The sequence below is a fragment of the Podarcis cretensis genome (assembly GCF_951804945.1).
Source record: "Podarcis cretensis genome assembly, chromosome: 6".
Taxonomy (NCBI): domain Eukaryota; kingdom Metazoa; phylum Chordata; class Lepidosauria; order Squamata; family Lacertidae; genus Podarcis; species Podarcis cretensis.
The window spans coordinates 79,895,912-79,919,504 of record NC_137175.1 but is presented as its reverse complement, the minus strand read 5'-3'; the positions used below and the strand labels follow the sequence as shown (position 1 = coordinate 79,919,504).

Sequence of the window (23,593 nt, the reverse complement as noted above, 5' to 3'; positions counted from 1 at the left end):
AGCAGGGACCGAACAACGGGAGCTCACCCCGTCACGGGGATTCAAACCGCCGACCTTCGATCAGCAAGCCCTCAGCTCTGTGGTTTAGACCACAGCGCCACCCGCGTCTCTGTTACTCACTGTTACGCAGTGTCAAAGAATCCCACTGTATAGGTTTTTAGCCCTGGAAACAAATTATAAATCCTGCTACACCTGCAGCCAAATATTTTATAGATAGTTATTACTGGAAGATTTTTTAATAAATTATTCCTTCTTATTTTCTTTTACTAGAAATTGATATTTTAAAAAATGTTTTTTTTTTTTTTTTACAGCCTTCAGTGGCCTTCTAATACATGTCAGAGGGCATTAGGGCCTCAATTTGAGGTGGATGGTAATTAATCATAAAGCCTTCATGGTGCTTGTGATTTATCTTTCGTGCTTATAGTGAATATGTCTTTCTTTCAGGGTCCTCGGGGTATACAAGGTCCAGCTGGTTTGCCCGGAAAACCTGGCAAAAGGGTAGGTATTGAGTGCTTCGAGGCAGCTCACATTTGGTGAAAGGAAGCCTCGCTGAATCCCAGAATGACGGCAAATTAACTCTTGACACTTCGGGTTTGGTATTAAACTTCTGCCTTTTGCAAAAACGTTTCAGGGTCGTCCAGGTGCAGATGGAGCCAGAGGGATGCCAGGGGAACCTGGTTCCAAGGTGAGTCGGTATACATTCAAAACAATTTTGCATGCATTTTCTCCAGGGTTGTGCCTGTGCTAAATGCCTTCATTGAAAACTTACAAATGGGGCTCAAATCTGACGGACTTTTCAGAGTTGCTTTTTGGAACGACGAGTGACAATTCATGGATCACATCGAGATGTTTAAGTAGCTGGTTCCGCACTTTTACACCCACTGGTGCAACTGAAAGGATCGTGGGCATTTGTGTTGGTAGCTTTGGGGTGCTCCTTAACACAACACTAGTCGGAGCTGCAGCTTGTGGGGATGGCATGGATGGGTTTTGGTTTATAACATTTCCTTGTGCAAAGAGGCTGTTGCTAGACAGGTTCAGCCACGCTCACCATAACTGAATGTGTTTCTCATGCCTTTGAAATTTGAATCAAGTTTAAGGCCGTCAAAAAGCTTCTATCTTTGGATGGGCACAATCTAGCACTGGGTAGACAATGTCTCTCTCCCCCCCTCCAAGTTTTTCTTAGTACAATTCCCATCATTCTCAGTCAGCAACAGTCAGGGGTGATGGGGGATGTAGTCCACAGCAATTGGATGGCACGCTTTTTGGCTGTCCCTGTTCTGTCCCCACCTAGGACCAACTGTGTAGAGGAAGGGATCTGCGTAGAGCAGCGGTCAGCAAACTTTTTCAGCAGGGGGCCAGTCCACTGTCCCTCAGACCTTGTGGTGGGCCAGACTATAATTTTTTTGGGGGGGAATGAATGAATTCCTATGCCCCACAAATAACCCAGAGATGCATTTTAAATAAAAGGACACATTCTATTCATGTAAAAACACGCTGATTCCCAGACTGTCCATGAGCCAGATTTAGAAGGCGATTGGGCCAGATTCGGCCCCCAGGCCTTAGTTTGCCTACCCATGGTGTAGAGCAGGGGTCAGCAACCCTTTTCAGCCATGGGCCGGTCCACCGTCCCTCAAACTATGTGGTGGGTCGGACTATATTTTGAAGGAAAAAATGAACGAATTCCTATGCCCCACAAATAACCCAGAGATGCATTTTAAATAAAAGGACACATTCTACTCATGTAAAAACACACTGATTCCCAGACTGCCTGTGGGCCTGATTGAGAAAGCGATTGGGCCGCATTCGGCCCCCGGGCCTTAGGTTGCCTACCCCTGGTATAGAGGCTCCGTTGTGTATACTCTTTGGTCCCTTCCATTCCTTGTGTGGTCCTTGGGAGTATGGCACATTTCAATAGTCACTCCTTTAAAGGACAGGCCCATTCTTACTTTCCATATAATCACAAATTCACAAACAAGTAGAGTTGAAAGGGACCACAAGGATGCACGACTCTTTCATCCAATGTGGGGCTTGAACCCACGACTGTGAGATTAAGCGTCTCATGCTCTGCCAGGCTCTTTCACACCATAGCCCTAGATCATGAGCCATTCATGCTCATGACAGGAATTAAAATGTTGCCTGGGGCAACACACATGAGTCTTTTATGAGAGTAACAACTGGCTCACTGTAGCATACATATAGTCTTGCACACTCACCCAAAGGAGAGAAATTGAGGGAAGAAGTCTCCATTAAGCCCCAGGCTGTTCCCTTCCCATGCACAACATTGTGCCCACTTGGGGATAAATAGTATCCTAAATTGCTTGTCTTAGTTGATTTTAAAGAGCTATTTTGTTTGCTTCAGTGGCTTGTATCCAAGGCAGTGCTAAGTAAGCATCCTGTGCAAGGATATATGCTTGTGCAACAGGGCTTTCTGCCCTCCTTCCAAATGCCCCCTAAATTTGTTCTGCCCCCCCAACACTCTGAAGGAGGGTAGGGTGAGAGGTGCCTGCAATCATAGGAGAGGAAGGAAGGTCCCATTGCACAAACAGAAATCCTTGCTTAGCACTGCATTGGATGCATTCCTATGTATTGCTTCCCATACACACCATGTGACAATGAAATCAGATGAAATGGATAGTGCTCTCAAATAGGATACCTGTGTCTATTGAGGATGGTGTACACCTTCAGTTCTATATATCAAGTTTAGATTCTAGGTGTATGCATTCAGCTTCAAGCAACAGCCAACTTTAAGGCAACTGTTTCCCACAGTTAAATAGATTTGCAGACCCTTACAAAATGGAACAGCAAATTGCTAAAACTATTATTTGTTTTCTCCACTAGGGTGACAGAGGTTTTGATGGCCTTCCTGGTCTACCTGGTGAAAAAGGTAACAGGGTAAGAAAAGATGCACATTTATCTGAAAGCCTGTAAGAATGTGGGCATAGTAAAATTTCACCTGAAACTATTGTCCAAAGCAATTGCATTTTTTTCCGTACCCAATACCTTTCCAATGCCACCCTATTCTGGCACAAAGCCCATTGAATTTAACGCCCAGGTATGTATAGGGCTGCAGGCAATTGACGCTTTCTGCACGACTGTCTTGGCATCCTTCCTGCTAGCCAGACTACAATTTATGCTTAAGGGAAGTCACTAACAGCCAAATTGACTACAACCTGAAGTCACCAGTCTGAAGTGGAACCTGGAGTTTGAAGTGAAACAAAAAGAAAGCACTGTTCTGTTGACTAGGCAAATACAGAAGGGCTTGCTTCCAGCACTGGTTCGCATCTTAGCCAATCCAGAAGCGTCATACAGCTTGCCAATCACAGGGGCTGATATTGCACACCCCTATTTATTTGACTGAAGGGAGCTCTAAGACTGAAAGTATATGCAGCTTACTAGCCTGGGGCAGACACTATGAATTTCCTAGTTCAACTCTCGGCTGTACCTGATAATTTGGCATACAAATTTGTGTTTTCCTCAAGGACAAAATAGCATGGTGAAATAAGAAGGGCACACCTGTGTGGTTAAAATTGCTCCAAAAGTACTTACCCACTTTTAAATTTGCTTTCATTATTGCTGTCAAGCTTCTACCGTTGAGATACATTTCACACTCATCTCAAAATAGTCCTGGCCTTATGCTCCATTGCACAGTATTTTCTGTGAGCAAAAACAGGCCAAACCTAAGTCACACCTTATTGGCCAAATAGATCCATATCACTATGTTAACTGATAAAGTGATGTGATCCACTACTCCACTGTGTCAAGTTCTTGATGGAAAACTATCAAAAGATATAGTCCTTGTGAATTTTCAGAGTGTGAATTTTCATTATTAGATGATACATGATGCCAATGGAGGATGAAGAGCAGTGCATGCTGGGAAGTGACACTGAAAGACACACATTCAAAGAAAATCATTTTTATTTTATTTTAACAAGGAGCATTTGTATCTGGCAAACCATTATCCTCAATATCAATTCTCCTTACCAATGTATGGTTCTCAATATCATTCTCAATATCATTCTCCATACCAATGTATTAAACGTTTAGCAATGAAAACTTTATGTTTCAGTGACCCCCAAATATGGGGTACATGAAATACAAAAAATTCGGGGGTTGAGAAATATGCATTTTTAAGATAAAAATCAACAATGTGGGTGACCAGCAGAGGGCACTGTAAATTCAGCACTGGTTGTACATATGGCATGTGCTACTCTATGGCTTAGTAAACCTTTTCAAAATGTCTTTGAGGGGGGGGGAAATCTATGGTGTGGCTGAGTTAATATTTTTGTGACCTTTAGGTGTGAGATGAAAGCAACTTTACCTCACTTTCTCTTTCTCAAAGCCTTGGATATTGCTGGCATGTTTCTTATACAAAAATATGGAACCATCCACACTAATAATACCTTGCAGTAAGGACTTCTGACACATTCCTCTCGATTCGTGATAGTTATTTTTAAACCAGAGCATTTCAAATGCAAAAAGAATGACAGCCATTGTTTCATAATAGAACACAAAGATTGCAGTTCAGTTGAAATCAAGTGTCCTACCACAAACTCTGAATTCAAGATCCATTCGCAATATAATGTTTGGCAGAGCATTTAACTCTGAATTGAACAGGATAAAAGTTGGGGCTGGGAAGTAGGAGCTAAATGGTTTTATACACTAGTTATATTTTCTTAGTAAGGGAGCTGGTAAGAAGACATCCATGAATACAGTGGTACCTCGGGTTACAGACACTTCAGGTTACACACTCCTCTAACCCAGAAATATTACCTCGGGTTAAGAACTTTGCTTCAGGATGAGAAGAGAAATTGTGCTCCGGCGGCACGGTGGCAGCGGGAGGCCCCATTAGCTAAAGTGGTGCTTCAGGTTAAGAACAGTTTCAGGTTAAGAACGGACCTCCGGAACTAATTAAGTACTTAACCCAAGGTACCACTGTACCCTCTTATAGACACAATTTTGAAATAGGAGCCCACAATGGTCACTGTCCAATTTCCAGCTGCCATCATAGAGTCACTGAGTTAGGGCTCTGGCTCCACCTTGATAATGAGGCAGGAGAAGAAAGTCTTTGGGAAGTGGAAGTTCCCAATCAGTATTTTTGTTCCTGCCTGAACAAAGCAGTCATGTCACTCTTGGTTCCCACTCTCTCATCTTTTCAGACTATTTTTTGCCCCATTTGTTCTTGCTGTTTAGTCTCCTTTCTCTCCCTTTCCCTCTCTGAAGCCTCTCTCCCCTTGGAGCAACAGCTTTTCACCCTACTTTCCATCTTCCAGATCTTGGCTTCTCTGTCCCCTCCATTTTAGATATATATACCTATCCCTTCCCAAGTGACTGCTTTCCAGCAGTATGGCTTCTTCAAGGCAAGCAGCAAGCTATTCGGTGAAGAGGCCTTGGAGATATCCTCACTGAACCAAAGGAGAAGAGAAAGGTATTGGTTGCATTTCAGGATTGGAAACATTGTTCTTGCTGCTACTCTCCTTATCCTTCTAACCAGCCGTTTCAGAATTGCTGCCCCAGGGCAGATACTGGGACTACAAAACAAAGTGCTCCTTGAACAAAGCTTTGCTACTCCTCAAATCCCAGCGTTGCAAGAAATTGGAACCCTCCCAGTTTGGGATCTTCCAACAGTCCAAATGACAGCAACATTCAACAAGTGGATATCAGGTTGCAGTCCTCCTTCTGCTCTTGGCAAGAGAAAATGAAAGACCACTGGATCCTCCCCACCATCTCTCAGGGGTGCTGGATATAACTGATTTCACCACCTCCACGCAGATTTGTAACCTCACTGATATTCACTTGCCTCACCAAGCAGCACCTTTTGTAGGTGTCACGGGACAGACAGGGAACGCCCTTGGGGCAAGGGAAGGGGGAGTATCAGAGCAAGGAGAATCAGAAGGGGAATACAAGGAAATGACGGAAGGAAATGGGAAGGAGGAGGCGGAGAGCAGTCAAGTGGCATCAGAGAGCCCTGACGCTGAAAAGCCTTGTCACCAACCAGGAAGTTCAGGAACAGAAGGGGAAGTGGTGCCTTCAGCACAGGCAAGGAGAGAGTTAAAACGCAGGGACCAAAAACGTCTCAAGAGATTCCCATGCCTGCTGTGTTGGAGAAGGAACCAAAGGAAGCCACTCCCCGAATCTGACTCGTCGGATTCAGAGGCATGATTTGGAACTGTAGCTGTTTGTACATGTGCAAAAAAAGAACTGTAAATATCTCTCTGAGTGAGCAGAGGGTGTTTATTGCAAAGAGCAGACATCACCTTGACAGTGGGAGTGCGTCCAACCCCTGTTCAACATGGCAGCCACCAAACTGAAGAGTCTTTCTATGGCAAATAATACTCTATATTATTTGTGGTGCTGAAGAAGGAACGGCATTCCTGGAGAGCAGTCCTGGACCTCAAATTCCCGAGTCAGTGGGTAGTTGACAAAAAGTTCAGGATAGAGTCTCCTCCCTTCGTCAGGGAGGTGGTTCACCACAATGACTTCCTCACATCCTTCAGCCTCCAGGACACAACCCTCCATATTCCCACCCAGTGCAAATATATCAGATTTGAAGTAGGACACGACTACTTTCAATACAAGGCCCTCCCATTTGACCTGGCCTCACCTCAGCTATTGACCAATATCATGATTGCCCTGGAGGTTCACCTTAGCCTCCCGGGCATCCATATCTGTCTTTACCTGGATGACCTTCTCATCTGGTCTTCAACACAGGAAGAAGACTTGCAACACCTTGCCAGCACAACATTGTGTTTGAATCAGATGATGCCAGGTGAAGCTGAAACTTCTGTTTGCAGAGTCAAGTTTGTGATTGGTCATTCAAAAGCGCAGGCCATCATTTGATGTTGCAGTCACCAAAGCTATATTCAGGCATTTGTCTGTGTTGAGGGAAGAACAGGCTCACACTTGTTAGTCCCCCCCCCCAATATTTAACATTGAGCAGAAGGTCTGAAGGCAGATTCTTAATGCGATTGGCTGAACACTCTTAGTATCCTTCTTGTGAGTGGAAGCCCAAATTGCTCAGCTTTCAAATTATGAGGAGATTTCAACATGGAAATGTTGGGGTGAACATGAGGAAGTTGGGGGTGGGACCCCTACACGTTATCCAACCCCACACATGTTGTTTTTTAATACCCCAGAAGGGCTCAAGTGATGGGTCTCTATATGTAAATCAGCTTTAATATATCCAGGAAAATGCTTCTCATACAGAACATTTCTCACATTTCTGGCTACCCATGAAAACAGCCAGCAAACATGGCAAGATTATGCAGTCTTTTCGATATTCTCCTTTGTTGATAGCAAATCTGCAGAAGCCACAATCAAGAGCGGAGTTAGGAATCTTTCAGCCCACTTATTTCAATGGGCTAGCTCCATGCTGGATTGGGGCCAACATTTAAAATCCCAATCTTGAATGGAAGCTTCTGTGAAGAGCGATATAGAAATTAGTATCTGTTCAGTGCAGGTGTGTCATGTCATGTTGGTGTGAAACTCCAGTGTTTGCATGGAGCCCACTTTCCTATTATATATGCATCAGCAGACCACCATAGCTTTCCCACAAGTAAATATAACAACACTGACTGCTTTGCCTGAAAGGGCTAGTGCTGTGCTGTTTTTATTTGCAATTATTGGTGTGGTTTTAATATATTTTATATGTGCGTGCAGCTTTAATTCTATCCATGCTCAATTGCTTTTTTAATTTTTGCTTTTCTATGTTTTTCACAGTTCTGATTTCCAGCTGTAAGCTGCCTTGAGTCCTGTCAGGGGAAAAGGCGGGGTACAAATAAATAAATATATAATAATAGTAATAATCAATAAGTGTGACTGTAATATGGTTTCTCTTATCTCTAGGGAGATCGTGGGCCACAAGGATCTCCTGGTTCTCCCGGTGAAGATGGAATGAGAGTATGTTACTCATGGTTTTTGCTCTCTAATTCTTTTAACATGCACAGTAAAATTTAAAGAAAGTGTTTATTCCACACACTGAGCCTTTGATTTTGTTCTAATAACAACAGGGAGAAGATGGCGAAGTTGGACCAAGAGGTCTCCCAGGTGAAGCTGTAAGCAAAGCTTTCTTATTGTTTAGTACTTGCCATGTGTAGTCTGCAGGAAGTTCTCTTTTGTTAATCTATTGGTCCCTGTAAAGCTATTCTCTGCTTTGAAGACCATTTCTAAATGAAATATACCCCAGGGATAAATACAGCCCGCAACTGCCTTTGTCTGTAAACATTTTTCTACGGACAGTGACATTTTTGCTTCACTACCAACAAAACACTCATTTGTCCTGATTCTGGAGTTTCCAGTGTACCTGTGTATAAATTTAAGGCCTTCCATTGTTAAGATTTTTATCATGTGGGGCAATTTATGGATGATGTAACATTCTGCATGTAACTTCCACTAGAAAAAGAAAATAATCGCCAGAGCATCATAGGCCAAGGTTGAGCAGAGATGGACTCCAGAAAAAAAAGTCAGCCTTAGTGCTCATGGATCAGAAACATATATTCTTTTATCCCCTTCAATTTCAATGGAAGTTACCCAATTTGTCTTTGAAAAGGTATCTCCCAGGTCACTTAAGCGCCATTATTAGCTATCATTCCAGTTAGAAATGGAATTGGCTCTCAAAACATGGATGGGAAATGAAAACAAAGCTTGAAAAGGCTATCATTTTAAACAAATCAGTTTGTTGTCAATGTACATCAGGACTGGGGACCTGTGGCCCTGTAGATGCTGTTTGGACCATTGGCCATGCTGTCTGGGGCTGATGGGAGTTGGAGTCCCACAGGTTGGAGGGCCACAGGTTACCAAGCCCTCAGGTACGCCAAATGAAGGGAAGCCAAATTACAACTCCCTGTGGGGCACTAGGGCACCATCCTGTTTCACCTGTGCCATTTGCACATTGTCCCATAAGGGGGGAATCAGGGGGAATGGGCTACTAAGACCGAATCCTACCTGGGATGAAACAGGTTGCTTCTTTCCCATTCCAAGTTCTGTCTTTCTGCTGTGGGAGACAGGAAGGAGAGGTGAGCTGAACTCTGATTTCGCTCAAGAACTGGCGGGATGAAACAACGTACCATTTTCTGTCACTGGCCTTTCTGGAGACCTCTTTCTGCCATATTTTATTTCCATCTGCTTTGTGAACTAAAGACTAAGTTACATTTTTCCTTCCACAGGGTCCACGAGGGTTGCTGGGACCAAGAGGAACACCCGGTCCTCCAGGACAGCCCGTATGTCGTTCATAAAGAAATGCAGTAGATTACATTTCAAATTTCCCCACAAATGTGGCAGTGACAAGTATTGGTTTTGCTCTCTTCTTTCATATAGGGAATCTCAGGTATTGATGGCCCACAAGGACCAAAGGGAAACTTGGTACGTAGATCTATATCTATCTATCTATCTATCTATATCTATCTATCTATATCTATCTGTCATCTATTCTATCATCTATCTGTCATCTATCTATCATCTATCTATCTATCTATATCTATCTATCTATATCTATCTATCTATATCTATCTATCTATCTATCTATCTATCTATCTATATCTATCTATTATTGGGAGAGGGACAGCAATAAATTTTTAAAAGGGACATGGCAATAACTAACTAACTAAATTGGGTTGGATCCCACTCCCACTCATGGAAGTTGTGTGTGCCATTTTTGGTCATCGCTCCTCCTCCTTTAGGTCCCCATGCCACATACTATTCCGTTCAGAAGAGTCGGGAGTCCCCGTCTCCCCCCCAAAAGTCACCTTCAGTCTACTCCTTTCCATGTGTACTGTATTTTTAAGTTAACATTTTTTAAATAAGTGTTTCTATACCACTACTTTATACACGATAACATGGCAGTGTACAGTTTGTACAGTTATATATTCAAGAAAATATAAATCAACATAAAACAATACCAATTAAATTAACATTTCTGGATTTATTGTCCTTTGTTCTCACATTAGCATCTTAAGTATCCTAAACCTAATTTTGTATTCCTTGAGTATAGCAGGCTAAAAAGTTAATTTTGTCCTCTGTATAAGTCTTTAGAGGTTCCTCTTTGAGGCTTCAGTGAATTTATCGGGGGGTACAAGTGAGAACATGGAATTATTGACTGATCATTAATGCTTTTTTCTAGTTGTCATCAGGGAAAATACAAAAGGTCAAAATAGGTCACATACACTAGTTTATCAAGTGGTGGTGGAATTACAATGGCATCAAAAAGGTTTCTGCCCATAATTCATATTATCTCTCTGTACTTCTTACACAATAGGGTCCTCAAGGTGAACCAGGACCCCCTGGGCAACAAGGAATCACAGGTCCACAAGTAAGTGCTCAGCAACCCATAAACTGCAAACTTTTTAAAAACAAAACAAAACATTAACATACAGAGCAAGAAGGGTGTATATTTCCCCGCCACAGGGAGCTTATTCTTGCTTGTGAGCTTTCATAAACTACCTTGAAAATACCATACAATGAACTTGCACACACTTCTCTCTTCATCCTTTGGAGAGAGAGAGAGAGAGAAGACTCATTCAGAGCTTCCTGAATGCCAACAAGAACAGACACACCTGTCAAGAAGGTTCTGAACTGGATCATATTACACCATTCATTACCAGTGTAAACGTTCTCAAAACAACTTCTGCACCCTCTGGTTCTTTTTTCTTTAGAGGGGACTTGTTGAAAAGAACCCTAATGAATCATCTAAATCGGCAAAATATGCCAGTTGTTGCCTTTGATTCCTTATGCTCTGTGTTCTTTTTTAATAGGGGCTTCCAGGTCCACAAGGCCCAATTGGCGTTCCTGGTGAAAAAGTAAGTACCACCCCATTGAAGAGTCTCCACTGAATTTGGGTAACTATCCTTGGTTATGTACATGTGTGGGGGTACTAGTATGGGTGTCAAATAGGAATTGTGAGTATAATCGTACCTTGGATCTCGAACGGCTTAGTAACCGAACAAATCGGCTCCCAAATGCCGCAAACCTGGAAGTGTTCAGTTTGCGAACGTTTTTTGGAAGCTGAACTTCCGACGCTCCTGCAGCCAATCGGAAGCCGCGCCTTGGTTTTCAAACAGTTCCGGGAGTTGAACGGACTCCTGGGATAGGTTAGGTTTGACAACCCAGGTACCACTGTTGTCTTGAATGTGGCTGCTCTCCCTATAAGGTCTCATAACTCATTTATAAATAATGTGGGGTGGTATCATGGCTAAGTCCACTGATTACAACTTAGAAACCACCCTGGGGATATTCACCCTGGGGATATTCAGCGTGGGGAAGGGTTGAAACCTGTCCCTCACATCTCAGAAAACACATTTCAAAAGCTTTCTAAGAATTCTGAAGGAGCAAGCCTTTGGTTTGGTGCAAAGTCTTAACCACAATCTTTCCCAAATGTTAAGAGAAGATGATATGACTGACTAAGTTGTCAAAAGCTTCCTGAATTTTTCTCTAAACTGGCTGTAGTACCTTGAAATTTATACAGACTAGGAATAATCTCTAATTTTTTAAAAATGTATTGGATCATCCTTCTAAAATAATGTTTTGGTGTCCAGTTTATCTGTATGCCATCATTTCCTAAACAATGAGTTTTCACTAACATTTAAAACAAAATATATGACTTTAGGTTAGGTATGAATTCCCCACCCATGACCTTCAATAGAATTGGTTTGACACTCCAAAAATATTTCCACTACCTATACATATTGTTGTACTAGCAAGCAATTTTAGCAAGACTAGCTTAAACAAGTTCCTTCCTCCTAGTTTACTTAAAGGTCTTTACTTTTCTGGAGATAAGAATAAAGCGGATGAAATGTAGATGAGCAGGTATCTAGTCATGCTGGGAGATGCAGATTCAAAAACTCTTAGCTAAGTGGAAGCAACAGGTTGTAAACGACATGATAGGAAAAAAGCCAAGAGGTTGCCTACATCAAGCGTAATATGAGTAAATATAATTCATATTTTCATCATTTTTCTTAACATTTCTACAAGAAATATTCATACTAATATGCAACAATCTACTCATGAAGCCAAATTGCTAGACAAGCTTTTCAGACCTCAGAAAATCACACAGTTATTTTTAAACTAAGTTTAGTGATGCATTAGGCACTAGCCTAGAGACTTTTGGGATCATAATACTAACCAATTTTTATCTAATATCCACATTTTCCTTGCCTTATTTCAGTAACATGACTGTTCTTTGTCAACACACCCAAGAAGAGTCAATACAAGAAAGATGGGTGATAGGATATATTTATTAAAATATAGCAAATATGGAATCTGCCAGTCACAATAATTCAGTCAAATTATCCAAAGCCAATGAGGTCTGGGTGGTGAGGTGCATTGATGGGAGGATTTCAACTCTCCCGTTTCCTGAGCCAGTTGCCAGCCACACACTGTCACCACACAGCAAGGCCTAAGGAAACTCCTCCCCTGTCACTGCGTGGTGCTTGGATATATGAACCTGGCATGTGCACCATTGGCCAACGTTCACCTAATGCACCTGACAGGGCCAAACAGCTGAATGAAGAGCAACAGCAAGGACAAGGAGGAGGCTCTGGAGATCAACAGTGGAGGCCTTTCTAGGGCATGAGCCTCAACAGGAGCCCAAGATGCTGAGCTCTGATGCTGGGCTTATGAGTAGGGTGATACACGAGGCTGGATCACATCTTCTTGCTCTTACAAGGGGCAGCCAGTGAAGCAGAATAGGGCCTTGCATCACACATTTTGCTTGACTTTCAGCATCAGCAAGGGAGAAAGAGATGGAGAACGCTGTTTTCCACTGCTGCATAGAATAATAATAATAATAATAATAATAATAATAATAATAATAATAATAATTTATACATACCCCACCCATCTGGCTGGGTTTCCCCAGCCTCTCTGGGCCACTTCCAACAGAAGATTAAAAATACATTAAAGCATCAGTCATTAAAAACTTCCCTAAACACGGTTGCCTTCACATGTCTTCTAAACATCAGATAGTTGTCTATTTCCCTGACATCTGATGGGAGTGTGTTCCACAGGGCAGGCGCCACCACTAAGAAGGCCCTCTGCCTGCTTCCCTGTAACTCTGCTTCTCGCAGTGAGGGAACCTCCAGAAGGGCCTCGGCACTGGACCTCAGCATCCGGGCAGAACGATGGGGGTGGAGACGCTCCTTCAAGAAGTCATAATATCATTCTAGCTTTAGCATCTGTGCTATGGCAGTTCTGAATATTTTTACAAAATGAACGTGTGAGCAGAAAATAATTATTTGAGAGCCTGTTGGCTTTTGTAACTTACTGCAGAAGAGAAAACTTGAAAGGACACATGGCAGAATATTAGGTAGCCGAAAATATTGTCATCCAGCATACATTTCTTCTTCTCGGCTGCTTAATGGTTACTAATTTTAATTGGGTCTCCTGATTTTTTTAAAGACTTAAGTGACTTGTGTTTTAGTGAGTCTTTTTCTAATAAGAATTTGGGGGCAGAATTGGAAGGGACTTCTCTAACCATTGCATCTCCACTTTTCCTGTTACTCTCTCTTGCAACGCAGATGGAAATTTTGGAGTTGAGAGTATTTTCTAGGCACATACTTAATTCTGACTGCAGCCTTATTCCTGCTTACTGAGGATTAATCCCCATTGTGCTGAGAGGGGACCCACTTCTGAGTAGATATCCCCAGGATTACACTTTCAGTCTTTTGCACCTGCATTCCTTCATTCATGTATTCACTCATTTTAATTTCAAGGACCATTTTCCTCTGTCTCCTGAGGGGAGTTTTATTAGCATGCATGCTCTTGCCAGGCACTCTGTATGGGGGAACATTTGATTTCCAAAAGTTACATTTCGTCTTGTGATAATTACAAATGGCCCACGGAATAAGGTTTCTTTTCTACATTGAAGGGCAAATCAAACCCATAGACAGTAGACAGCCATCCCTGAGCTCCCTAGCTCACAATGTTAAAATTCACCTGGCTCTTTGAGCAGAACAGTTCTTTCTCTCTTCTTTCCTAAATGAGTTTAAAAGGGCACCTGATCTCCAACGTAAAGGCACTGCCAGCGTGTACCAAATCAAGAACATGGACAGCTTTAGATCTAATCAGTTGTATCTAATCAGTTGGCTAGACTATTACTCTTCGATCCTCTCAAATTTATTTGTAGGCATTGCTAGGTGTACATCATCTTTGGTCAACTCCAAAAGCAAATACAGTGGTACCTTGGGTTAAATACACTTCAGGTTACAGACTCCACTAACCCAGACTAACCTTAAAGACTACCAAATATATTATAGCACAAAGTTTGTGGACCAGACTCTACTTTCTTTTCACTTCAGAGTCACTGAAGTAATCCACAATTGCAAATATATACACCCCTACACTGTATTCCCACAGATTAAGATCTGCATGCACAGATGTTGCTATTGTTGTTGATGATGAATGTCCTTATCAGTGAGGTCTTTCGATTCCCTTTGCTGCATTCATTTCACAGACAAATGCAAATGATTCCCCCCCCCCCCAGAATGGCATTTTTCTCAGGCTCCCCAACTATTCCCCCCCCTCTGTTATCTTAAGTATTTGTAGATTTTATGTGCATGGTTTTTCAGACTAAATGTTAGTCACTTTGATGTATCTGCTACATTTGGTAAAGAGAATTCCTGCTCATCCCACAAACAAACTGACACAGAAAGAACACAAAACACATGAAATATTCTGTATTCACTGATAGGTTTCTAAAGACTAGATATATATGTCTGCTTTGAGACAGTCACAGAAATGTATTTGGGGTTGTTAGCACTCGCATGTGAACACTGACATTTACCAATGTTTCAACGTTTCCATTTGGGAAAGAAGAGTGGGATACAAATTCTGGAATAAATAAATAAAAGTAAATGTAATAAGGTTGCTTTTACTTGTGGCGCATCCAGATTGCATTTTGCTCGGTTTGAATTTTGGAGTATTATCTCATTTCCTGCTTACAGATCACATTTCTGCTTCATTCATAAGTAATCCTTTGGCTTTCAGACATTTGAAGCCTGCGATGCCTTATCTGTTGATTGCCTTCTCAAAAATGTGTTTTCATCTCCTCTCCAGGGACCTCCGGGCAAGCCTGGCCTTGCGGGACTTGCTGGTGCTGATGGCCCTCCCGTAAGTAGAATAAAGTTTTGCCCATTTTTATTTCAATTATTTTTATATATAAATCACTTCACGGGTCCACGTTCCTGAATTTCAGCAAGGAAATTGCATCACTGATAGTTGGAGCAGGCCTTGTGAAACATACCCAGTTTTATTATTTGAACTTGATTCATGTTTCTCATCAAGGACTTTAATTTTCAAAAGGAGCCACTGCAACAGCAGATAAGAAATTGCAGTGATACTGATTCTTTTTTTTAAAAAAAAAATAAAGAAAGGAAGAGCATTTAGGTGTCTAACCTGTTTTCTCTTGCACAGATGCAAACCGTCGGAAATGAACGTGATGGAATTGTTAGGATAGAGCTGTCATTTCAATTAAATGTGAATTTTAACACTGTTGGCAGAATTAGTTCACTGGATTTCTTATTGCAGGGTGCAGGGAGAGGGTGTAGCTTTAACTTTCTGGTGCTCAGGATTGCTTTCATGTTACGATCCGAAACATGAGAAATGTTAAATTGGAATGAGGAAAAGGAGGCAATCACAGTGAAGTGTCTTTCCACACCTTTAAAGGTTGACAAGCACATATAATGTAGTAAAAATTCTCATGGGTCAAAGCACCTTCATAAAACACAAAGTGGTCATTAAACTGGATAGATATGGAGGCTGTTTTTTGTTTGTTTATTTAAAACATTTTGTCTTTATAATACAGTGGTACCTCAGGTTACAGACGCTTCAGGTTACAGACGCTTCAGGTTACAGTCTCCGCTAACCCAGAAATAGTGCTTCAGGTTAAGAACTTTGCTTCAGGATGAGAACAGAAATTGTGCTCCGGCAGCACGGCAGCAACAGGAGGCCCCATTAGCTAAAGTGGTGCTTCAGGTTAAGAACAGTTTCAGGTTAAGAACAGACCTCCAGAATGAATTAAGTACTTAACCCGAGGTGCCACTGTATGTGTGACATGCAGGTATGCCAGAATTATTTAGGGTATATCTGTGCTACAATGCAATATGCACCAGTTTAGTTGTGTAAACCACTGAGCCTCTTGGGCTTGCTGATCAGAAGGTCGGCGGTTCGAATCCCCATGATGGGGTGAGCTCCCGTTGCTCAGTCCCAGCTCCTGCCAACCTAACAGTTCGAAGCACGCCCAAAAGTGAAAGTAGATAAATAGGTACCACTCCGGCAGGAAGGTAAATGGCATTTCCATGTGTTGCTTTGGTTTCGGTCTTCCATTGCACCAGAAGTGGCTTAGTCATGCTGGCCACATGACCTGGAAAAACTGCCTGCAGACAAACACCGGCTCCCTCTGCCTGTAAAGCGAGATGAGTTCCGCAAACCCCAGAGCTGTCTGCAACTGGACTTAACTGTCAGGGGTCCTTTACCTTTTCACTTCTCCCAAAGAATCCTGGGCATTTTGGTTCATTAAGTCAGCACAAGATTTAGGGCAGTGCGAACTGTTGCCATGCACAGAGTGTTGAGCTAAGGAGGTGAAAAATAGCACACTTGAGAGCACATGCAGAGTGAGAGGGGAGATGGTGATTTAACAAATTCTGGGTGAAGAGGCCTGGGCAGGCCCTCTATTTATTCCCTGGCAGTGGACCCAAGCGACACATGGCGGCACAGTTGGCCCTGCCCCTGGGGGAGGTCCTGCACAGCAGCATGCCTGTGACTGGCCAGTTTGTAGGCCAGCTACGATCCAACCAGGCCCTACACCCAGTGCCACCACAGGGTTGCAAAGGGCAGAACAGTTCCAAACCTCAGCACTGTCTGCCCAATAGGGAGTAGGCGGACTTGTGAAAACCAGTGGCGTAGCATGGGTTATCAGCACCCGGGGCAAGGCAAGTAATTTGTGCCCCCTAACCCATGGATTTGCGCCCCCTAATCCGTGGATTTGCGCCCCCTAACCTGTGGATTTCCCTAACCCCCAGATGTTGCGCCCGGTGTGGCCAGCTCCCCCTGCACCCCCCACGCTACGCCACTGGTGAAAGCAAGAAATGTTTGGCAGGGGGGCACCAATTTTTGTCCTTGCTTAGGGAGCCATATTACCAAAGTCCACCCCTGATTAGGTGTGTTGAGAATTCTTTGCTACAAATTCCTAGCCGCTCAGGAAACTCTAATTCCAAAAGTTCCTTGGGGAGGAAGAACAACAGTTTAAGGACCGCTCTCCCTGGGTGACAACTTTGTCATCGTTTCAGTGCCAGGCAAATCCTTTTTTTGTTTTTGTTTTCCCAGGCATTTAATGTGATTCTGTATTGTTAAGTCTGTTTTTAATAATATTTATGGGAATTTTGTTGTATTTTCAACTCTGATTGTAAAGCACACTTTGGGACTTTTTTGTTAGTGGCAAGCAATGCATAAATTGAATACAGTGGTACCTCCACTTACAAACGTGATCTGTTTCGGGTGCCGTTTGAACCCTGAAAAGTCTGTAAGTAGAGTCTCGCTACTGCGCATGTGCAAAGTGTGCAGATCGCTTCTGCGCATGCGTGAAGTGTGCAGATTGCTTCTGCGCGTGTGCTGAACCCAGAAGAAAACACTTCCGGGTTTGCCACGTTCGTAATCTGAAAAGCCACGAAGTGAAGCAAACGTAACACGAGGTATGACCGTAAACCTAAAACTTAACTAGTGCATTCCTAGGCATTTCTCTTCTGAAATTCAATGTGACTTATTCCCAAGTAAGTCTGTTTAGGGTTGTACCCTAAATCTGAAGGTTACATGTGCTTTGGTTGTAGCTTTTATGGGCTGAAGAAGATTTTGAGGGGATTTGAAGGACGCGAGAGGTGATGCGACATATATATTAGAGTAAAGGAAAGGAGTGGATTGAACTGAGAAAGCATAGGCAGCTGCGAGTGTCTGAGTCACATAAAACTAATAATTATTCTGATATTTTGAAGATGGCTATATGGACGCTGACGCTAAAGATTGATTATGCTCTTCAACCACATGTGGATTTTGCCCAACAAAAAAAGCCTCCTGGCTATTGATTTCCACATGCTATAAAATATTTCCATTACTGTTTGCTTTCATTTTGTTGTGCCATAACTTTAATGGCGTGCTTAGTGTAATGTTCGGTGACAAGATAAAAATAATCAATTCCCATCTTCCAGAGAAAATGCATTGAATGGGGAAACTCTGGAATGGTTTACATGCTCTTGCATTATTTTCCTAGAATGCTTTGGACCTAAAACAAAACAGCAGCTTCAGAAGAAAAAAAAAAGACTTTTTACTCTAGCCAGTGATTCATCATTTCAAGGAAAGGCACTGAAGAGACGTAATACTGCCAATGTAATCAGATCAATCTCTTCATTTCCCATAGGCTTTTCAAAATGCTCCAGGGCAGGGGCAGCCAATGCAATGTTCCCTAGATGTTTTTAGACTCCATCTCACATCATCTGTCATTATAGGCCATGATACCTGGAGCTGATGGGAGAGTTTGAGAAGAAGGCTGAATTTGTACATATGTAGAAGAGTATAAATTCAATTGAATCTGTATAATGAGATGTTACTTTTCACAAACTAAGTGTTTCCCCCAATATATATTTTTGCCCATAGGGTCACCCAGGCAAAGAAGGACAGTCGGGAGAGAAAGGTTCCTTGGTATGTTTGTGTTTTCTTGACATAATTCTCATAACATTTAGAATGGAATGAACATATTATTATGCCTTTAGGAAGGATCACAACAAAATGTTGACATGCTGAAAATCGGGATTAGAGTCCCAATTTTGAACATTTATTTTCTTTCTCCGCTGAGGAAGGTATGAATTATTTTAGGCGTAGGTAGATGGAATGCGTACTGAACTGTGAGCTTCCTCTCCCCTTGGTACCTGCTATTTCCACACTTCCTTTCTTGGAACTTGTGGGTGCACCAACTATTTAAAGCACCCTGCCCAAATAATCCTGGATTTAAACCACACATTAGAAATGTTTATCAGAGTTCTTCTTTTAAAGAATCACCACCCTAGGAAGGGATTTGAGTATTTTCTCCAGGCAACTCCTTCCACCTGCCAACTCATGTTAAAGTCAAGGAGAATTTCTAGAAATCCAAGTAAAATCTCTTTTGCTGCAAACCGAACCTGTGGCTTCCCCCCTCCCTTTCCTGTAAAAAACTTTCCTCCAGCATGCACCACCAGACATTTATTGATTGCTCTTCTGTCAACAGGCTCCTTTGTGTTTAAGTATGAAGCAAAAGTGCTCAAAGTAAAGGGAATGTGTGTGAGGAATAGAATATTTTGTATACTCTGTGTATTGGAGTAACCTAAGCCTCCCAGTTCTGTGCCCATGAAATATTCTGAAAATGAAATAACGAAGCAGTTAGAGTGAATTTGCCATTCTAAAAAGAGATGCTCATGGTTTAAGCAGACCAGCAAAGCCTCACCACCCTCTGCCTGTTTGAGGACTTACATATTGATCCTCCTGAAGGATTTTGAATCTTCACCTGGCACGGCATCCGTGTTGTCAAGGCACATCTCGTCACACTCAGCTGCACTAATTCCCCTCAGACTATCTTCAAAATAAAGTACATTAGGAGCTTGGCTAACAACGCAGTGAATGGGGACAGATTTCGGTTTCAATCTATACAGTTATTGCCCTACTCACAACTCCATTTTCACAATTCAACCTATGGATAGGTGAGAAATAAATGCTACCTTGGATTCCCTTCAATGCATTAAAGAAATTGACATGGCTCATCATCTCTCAGTCTATGGAGTGCAGCCTCGATGCATTGAGTTCAGATGAGATCAGAGTGCTCCTTTGATTTATTTACTCTTTTTTTTTTTAATTTCATATTTATTAAGATTTTTGAATACAAATGCATAAATAAAAATTACTTATATCATAACATAATTTCGTCTCTTCTTTGAACTCCCTCTCATCTCCCGCTCCCACTTACATCGTTGCAAAAGATTTTTTCCAAGCAAATTACCCACTTGTTTACAATATTTATCACCGCTCATTTAGGTAAAATCTAACAATTCTCCAAAAAAAAAATTATTTATATTTTCCTTATTTCTCACTTATCATCAAAATCAAATCTAATTCAATGGTAGGCAATTATTTATGATCTAGCATCCTTCTTAGCATTCAACCAAATTGCAGTATTTCTGTAAATAAGTCTTAAATTTCCCCCAGTCCTCCTCAACCTTTGATTTATTTACTCCCTCTGCCCATTTTGTCAAGCGTTGTTTTTAAATCTGATGGTTGACTACCCTAAATAATTCCAAACTCGTGTCTGAGGGTATATTGTCCTGAACGCACACCAATAGCTCCGAGCCGGATTTAGCTATCTGGTCCCACTAGTGAAAGCCAACACAAGGATGAGTACTATTACAATGGGGCTTTCTCCCTTCTCCTCTCCCACATCCTCCAGATTGGCTTGGGGTGTTTGTGTGTGAAGAATCCCTGGAACAGCATGTGGTCGGGGGAGCTAGGGGAACATTTTGTTAAGCAGGCAGAAATGCTTACAGACAATATGTATGTAACAGTGTGAACTTGAATTCCTCCCCAAGTCTCTTAAATGAAACAATGCTCATAATTTCTTGAGATTGGGAAGAGGGGATGGGTCACCTTGAATCCTGTCAGGGGGGAAAGTGGGGTATAACTACTACTAGTAGTAGTTATCATCATCATCATCATCATCATCATCATCATCATCTGTGGGCAATGGTTGGGGATATCAGTTCAGTAAGCATCAAACAACAAATGCATCTACTTTCTTCAGCTTTGCCCAGAGATGTCAGCCAATACCGTGCTCTAGATAAAATACTTATATGTGACATTTGGTGACACCCTTGGGGCAGAGAAAGTCAACATGGTTCTGATGTGACTTTCTAGGAACAAATTAAATGAGATCCACATTTGCCCATAATTGCTATTGAACTCATGCAACACTTCATTTTACATTTTTACGATTACGTTTACCATACTCTTTAATGTCATTGTCCCATACAGAACAACAAAATTGAAAAAATCTACATTAGACATTCAAAAACCAACAAGCCTGCTATCCCAGCTATCCCAGCCTGGTTAACCCCCTAAAAACTCTGACACCCCTTAATTAAATCCAATATACTCCCACAGAGACTACCTTACACTGTGTTTAAAATCAAAATCGCATTTGGATAGAAACTGTTTCTCACGCGGCTAGTCCTAGTCTTTATAACCATGTACCTTCTTCCAGAAGGCAGAATCCACATATAACTCACAAACATGCATTAAACCATGTTTTTGATGTCCACCATTTCACCACACCAACAAATCCACAGAAATACCCAGGTACAGGGTCAGTTATGAACTTATTGTTATGTTTCTGCTCAGATAAACCTGATCACCTTTGAGATAAATGTGTGTTAACCTACAGCTGTGTGCTGTAGGCATATTATTTAAAAGCAATATGATCTAGATATCCTTCATTATCTTTTAGGGGCCTCCAGGTCCTCAAGGCCCAATTGGGTATCCTGGCCCCCGTGGGGTAAAGGTAAGCATTGCTCATATTTGATAAACGCAATGAGACCTGTGGGTTTTCTTCCCGTTAACCAATCCGGTAACTTTGTCATTGCTGCTGTTTTCTAACAGGGCGCTGACGGTGTTCGCGGTCTCAAAGGTGGCAAAGGTGAAAAGGTAATCTCTTTATGGTGCTTAGTTTTTATCGTTTATATTTTAGTACTAAAAGGACTCAACTCATTAATGGAAAATCTAATTGAAAATCAGGCACCATGTATATTGATGGTGCGATATAAATAGCTACAGTGATGATCATGAAAAGTAGAAGCAGAATAAATCTGCAAAAGACTAGGGCAGATCAAAGTAGCTGTGCAGGTATTTGATTACTTTTAAATACTTTCAGGGGTTTTTTTTTAGGTATTCGTTAAATTGTTTTGCTGTTTCATTGTTTGCGACCCTGGGCTCCTTTTGGAGGAAGAGCAGGATGGAATTATTTAATTAACACCCTTATTGCAAAATATTGTATGAACTCTAAACCTACATTGGCAAAGGGGCTTCCGCCTTCCTATCCCTTCCCTACCAGTGCCCCCTGAAATTGGCTCTTCAGGGATCAGGAGAAGCCCCATAATGGTGCATGTGGGGAGGACAGAGGGGGATAATTATGTCTGGCAAGTAGCAATGCTTTCTCTGGTGGGATGTTCACTATAAAAGCCTGGATAGCACATTTGGTTAAAATGTGGTGGTGATAATGCCAAGGTTGCAGGTTTGATCCCCATATGGGGCAGCTGCATATTTTTGCATTGCAGGGGGTTGGACTAGATGATCCTCAGGGTCCCATCCAACTCTGCAATTCTATGATCATATGATTCTCACAGTGCAATGTTGAATCCCACTCTTTGATTTTCTTGCCAAATGTTACACAGAATAATAGAATCATAGAGTTAGGAGGGGCCATTGGGGTCACCTAGTCCAACCCCCTGCAGTGCAGGAATATTTTTGCCTAACATGGGATTCGAACCCACAACCCTAAGATTCAGCATCCCATGACTGAGCTATACGGTTGGTCTTCAGCTCACAATAGAAATGAAGACTTTTCTGACTATAGACAGCTCCTACAAACTGGAGAGGTGAAACACTCGTGCTGTTTTCTTAACAACAACAACTTACTGCCAGTCATTCATCTGGGACCTTCTTACATGACAGCAAACCATACGACTCCACTTTATAAATCACTCAGAAGAAGCAGGCAAACATTTTTGCAGGCCATTTTGCTACAAGCTCAATCGGCTCAGAGAATAGTGTCTTCCTCAGTATAAAGATGGTCCTGATACAGATCTGCTTGCACTCACCTTTCGTGGAATGATTCGTTACCTAGGAGCAATTTTATCTGACCCCCGTGGCTCGATTTCTGTTTGAGGTGTCGTAGAAAAGCTTCCCCATTCTTTTCATTTCTAAGGAACAGAAGTTGTTGAGAGAGAGATTCCACACTTTAAAATATAGCATCTCTCTTTGGGGGTTGTAAGTAATGAGTCAGCTATGCTTCGGTGCACATCTTATGCAATCGTTATTCCCTTCTTGCTAGATGCTGCCAAATGTATTACAGAGCCTCATCCCCTTGCGTGGGGATTGTTTTGTCAGTACAGCTACCAAAAAGCTCTGTGGAGAATGGAGCAGCCCTCAGAATAGAGAAGCCGATGTTCCCCATGTGGATCACTGGTTCTGTCGGGCTGTAGCTAACTAAACATTGCCCATGTGGAACAATTTCCATGAGTGCCGTGGAACTTCCCTCCCCACCCAAAATGCTTCGCCATCTGCTCAGGTGTGCTCCTCATCCCCTCAAAATCTGCTCCTAAGTGTAAAATTGACTTCCAATTTTGTGTACGGTATTGCTTTAAGCTCCTAAATACTTTCATATTGTTTCATGTCACCCCCCAATCTCTGCCAGGGGCTTCCAGGGTTGTGTTTTCTGTTTGGAAATCAAAGCACATTTTTTTCTGTGCCCATACTCCCCTGGCAAGCTCTATTTCAAAGACCAAATTTCTTTGATGGGCCATCAACACTTTTGTCATGCTTA

General features: G+C 42.1%; 1 protein-coding gene across 4 annotated transcripts in view; it reads left to right on the top strand.

Moving 5' to 3' along the window:
- Positions 1–23,593, top strand: part of COL11A1 (collagen type XI alpha 1 chain) — a 270,407-nt gene that overhangs the window by 127,517 nt on the left and 119,297 nt on the right. For all 4 annotated transcript variants that reach the window (XM_079981011.1, XM_079981009.1, XM_079981010.1 and 1 more), the window contains 13 exons: positions 445–498; positions 632–685; positions 2,839–2,892; positions 7,843–7,896; positions 8,007–8,051; positions 9,162–9,215; positions 9,313–9,357; positions 10,250–10,303; positions 10,746–10,790; positions 15,043–15,096; positions 18,631–18,675; positions 21,500–21,553; positions 21,652–21,696. In XM_079981011.1, coding sequence (XP_079837137.1) covers positions 445–498; positions 632–685; positions 2,839–2,892; positions 7,843–7,896; positions 8,007–8,051; positions 9,162–9,215; positions 9,313–9,357; positions 10,250–10,303; positions 10,746–10,790; positions 15,043–15,096; positions 18,631–18,675; positions 21,500–21,553; positions 21,652–21,696 — 657 coding nt within the window. The remainder of the gene's footprint in view (positions 1–444; positions 499–631; positions 686–2,838; positions 2,893–7,842; positions 7,897–8,006; positions 8,052–9,161; positions 9,216–9,312; positions 9,358–10,249; positions 10,304–10,745; positions 10,791–15,042; positions 15,097–18,630; positions 18,676–21,499; positions 21,554–21,651; positions 21,697–23,593) is intronic.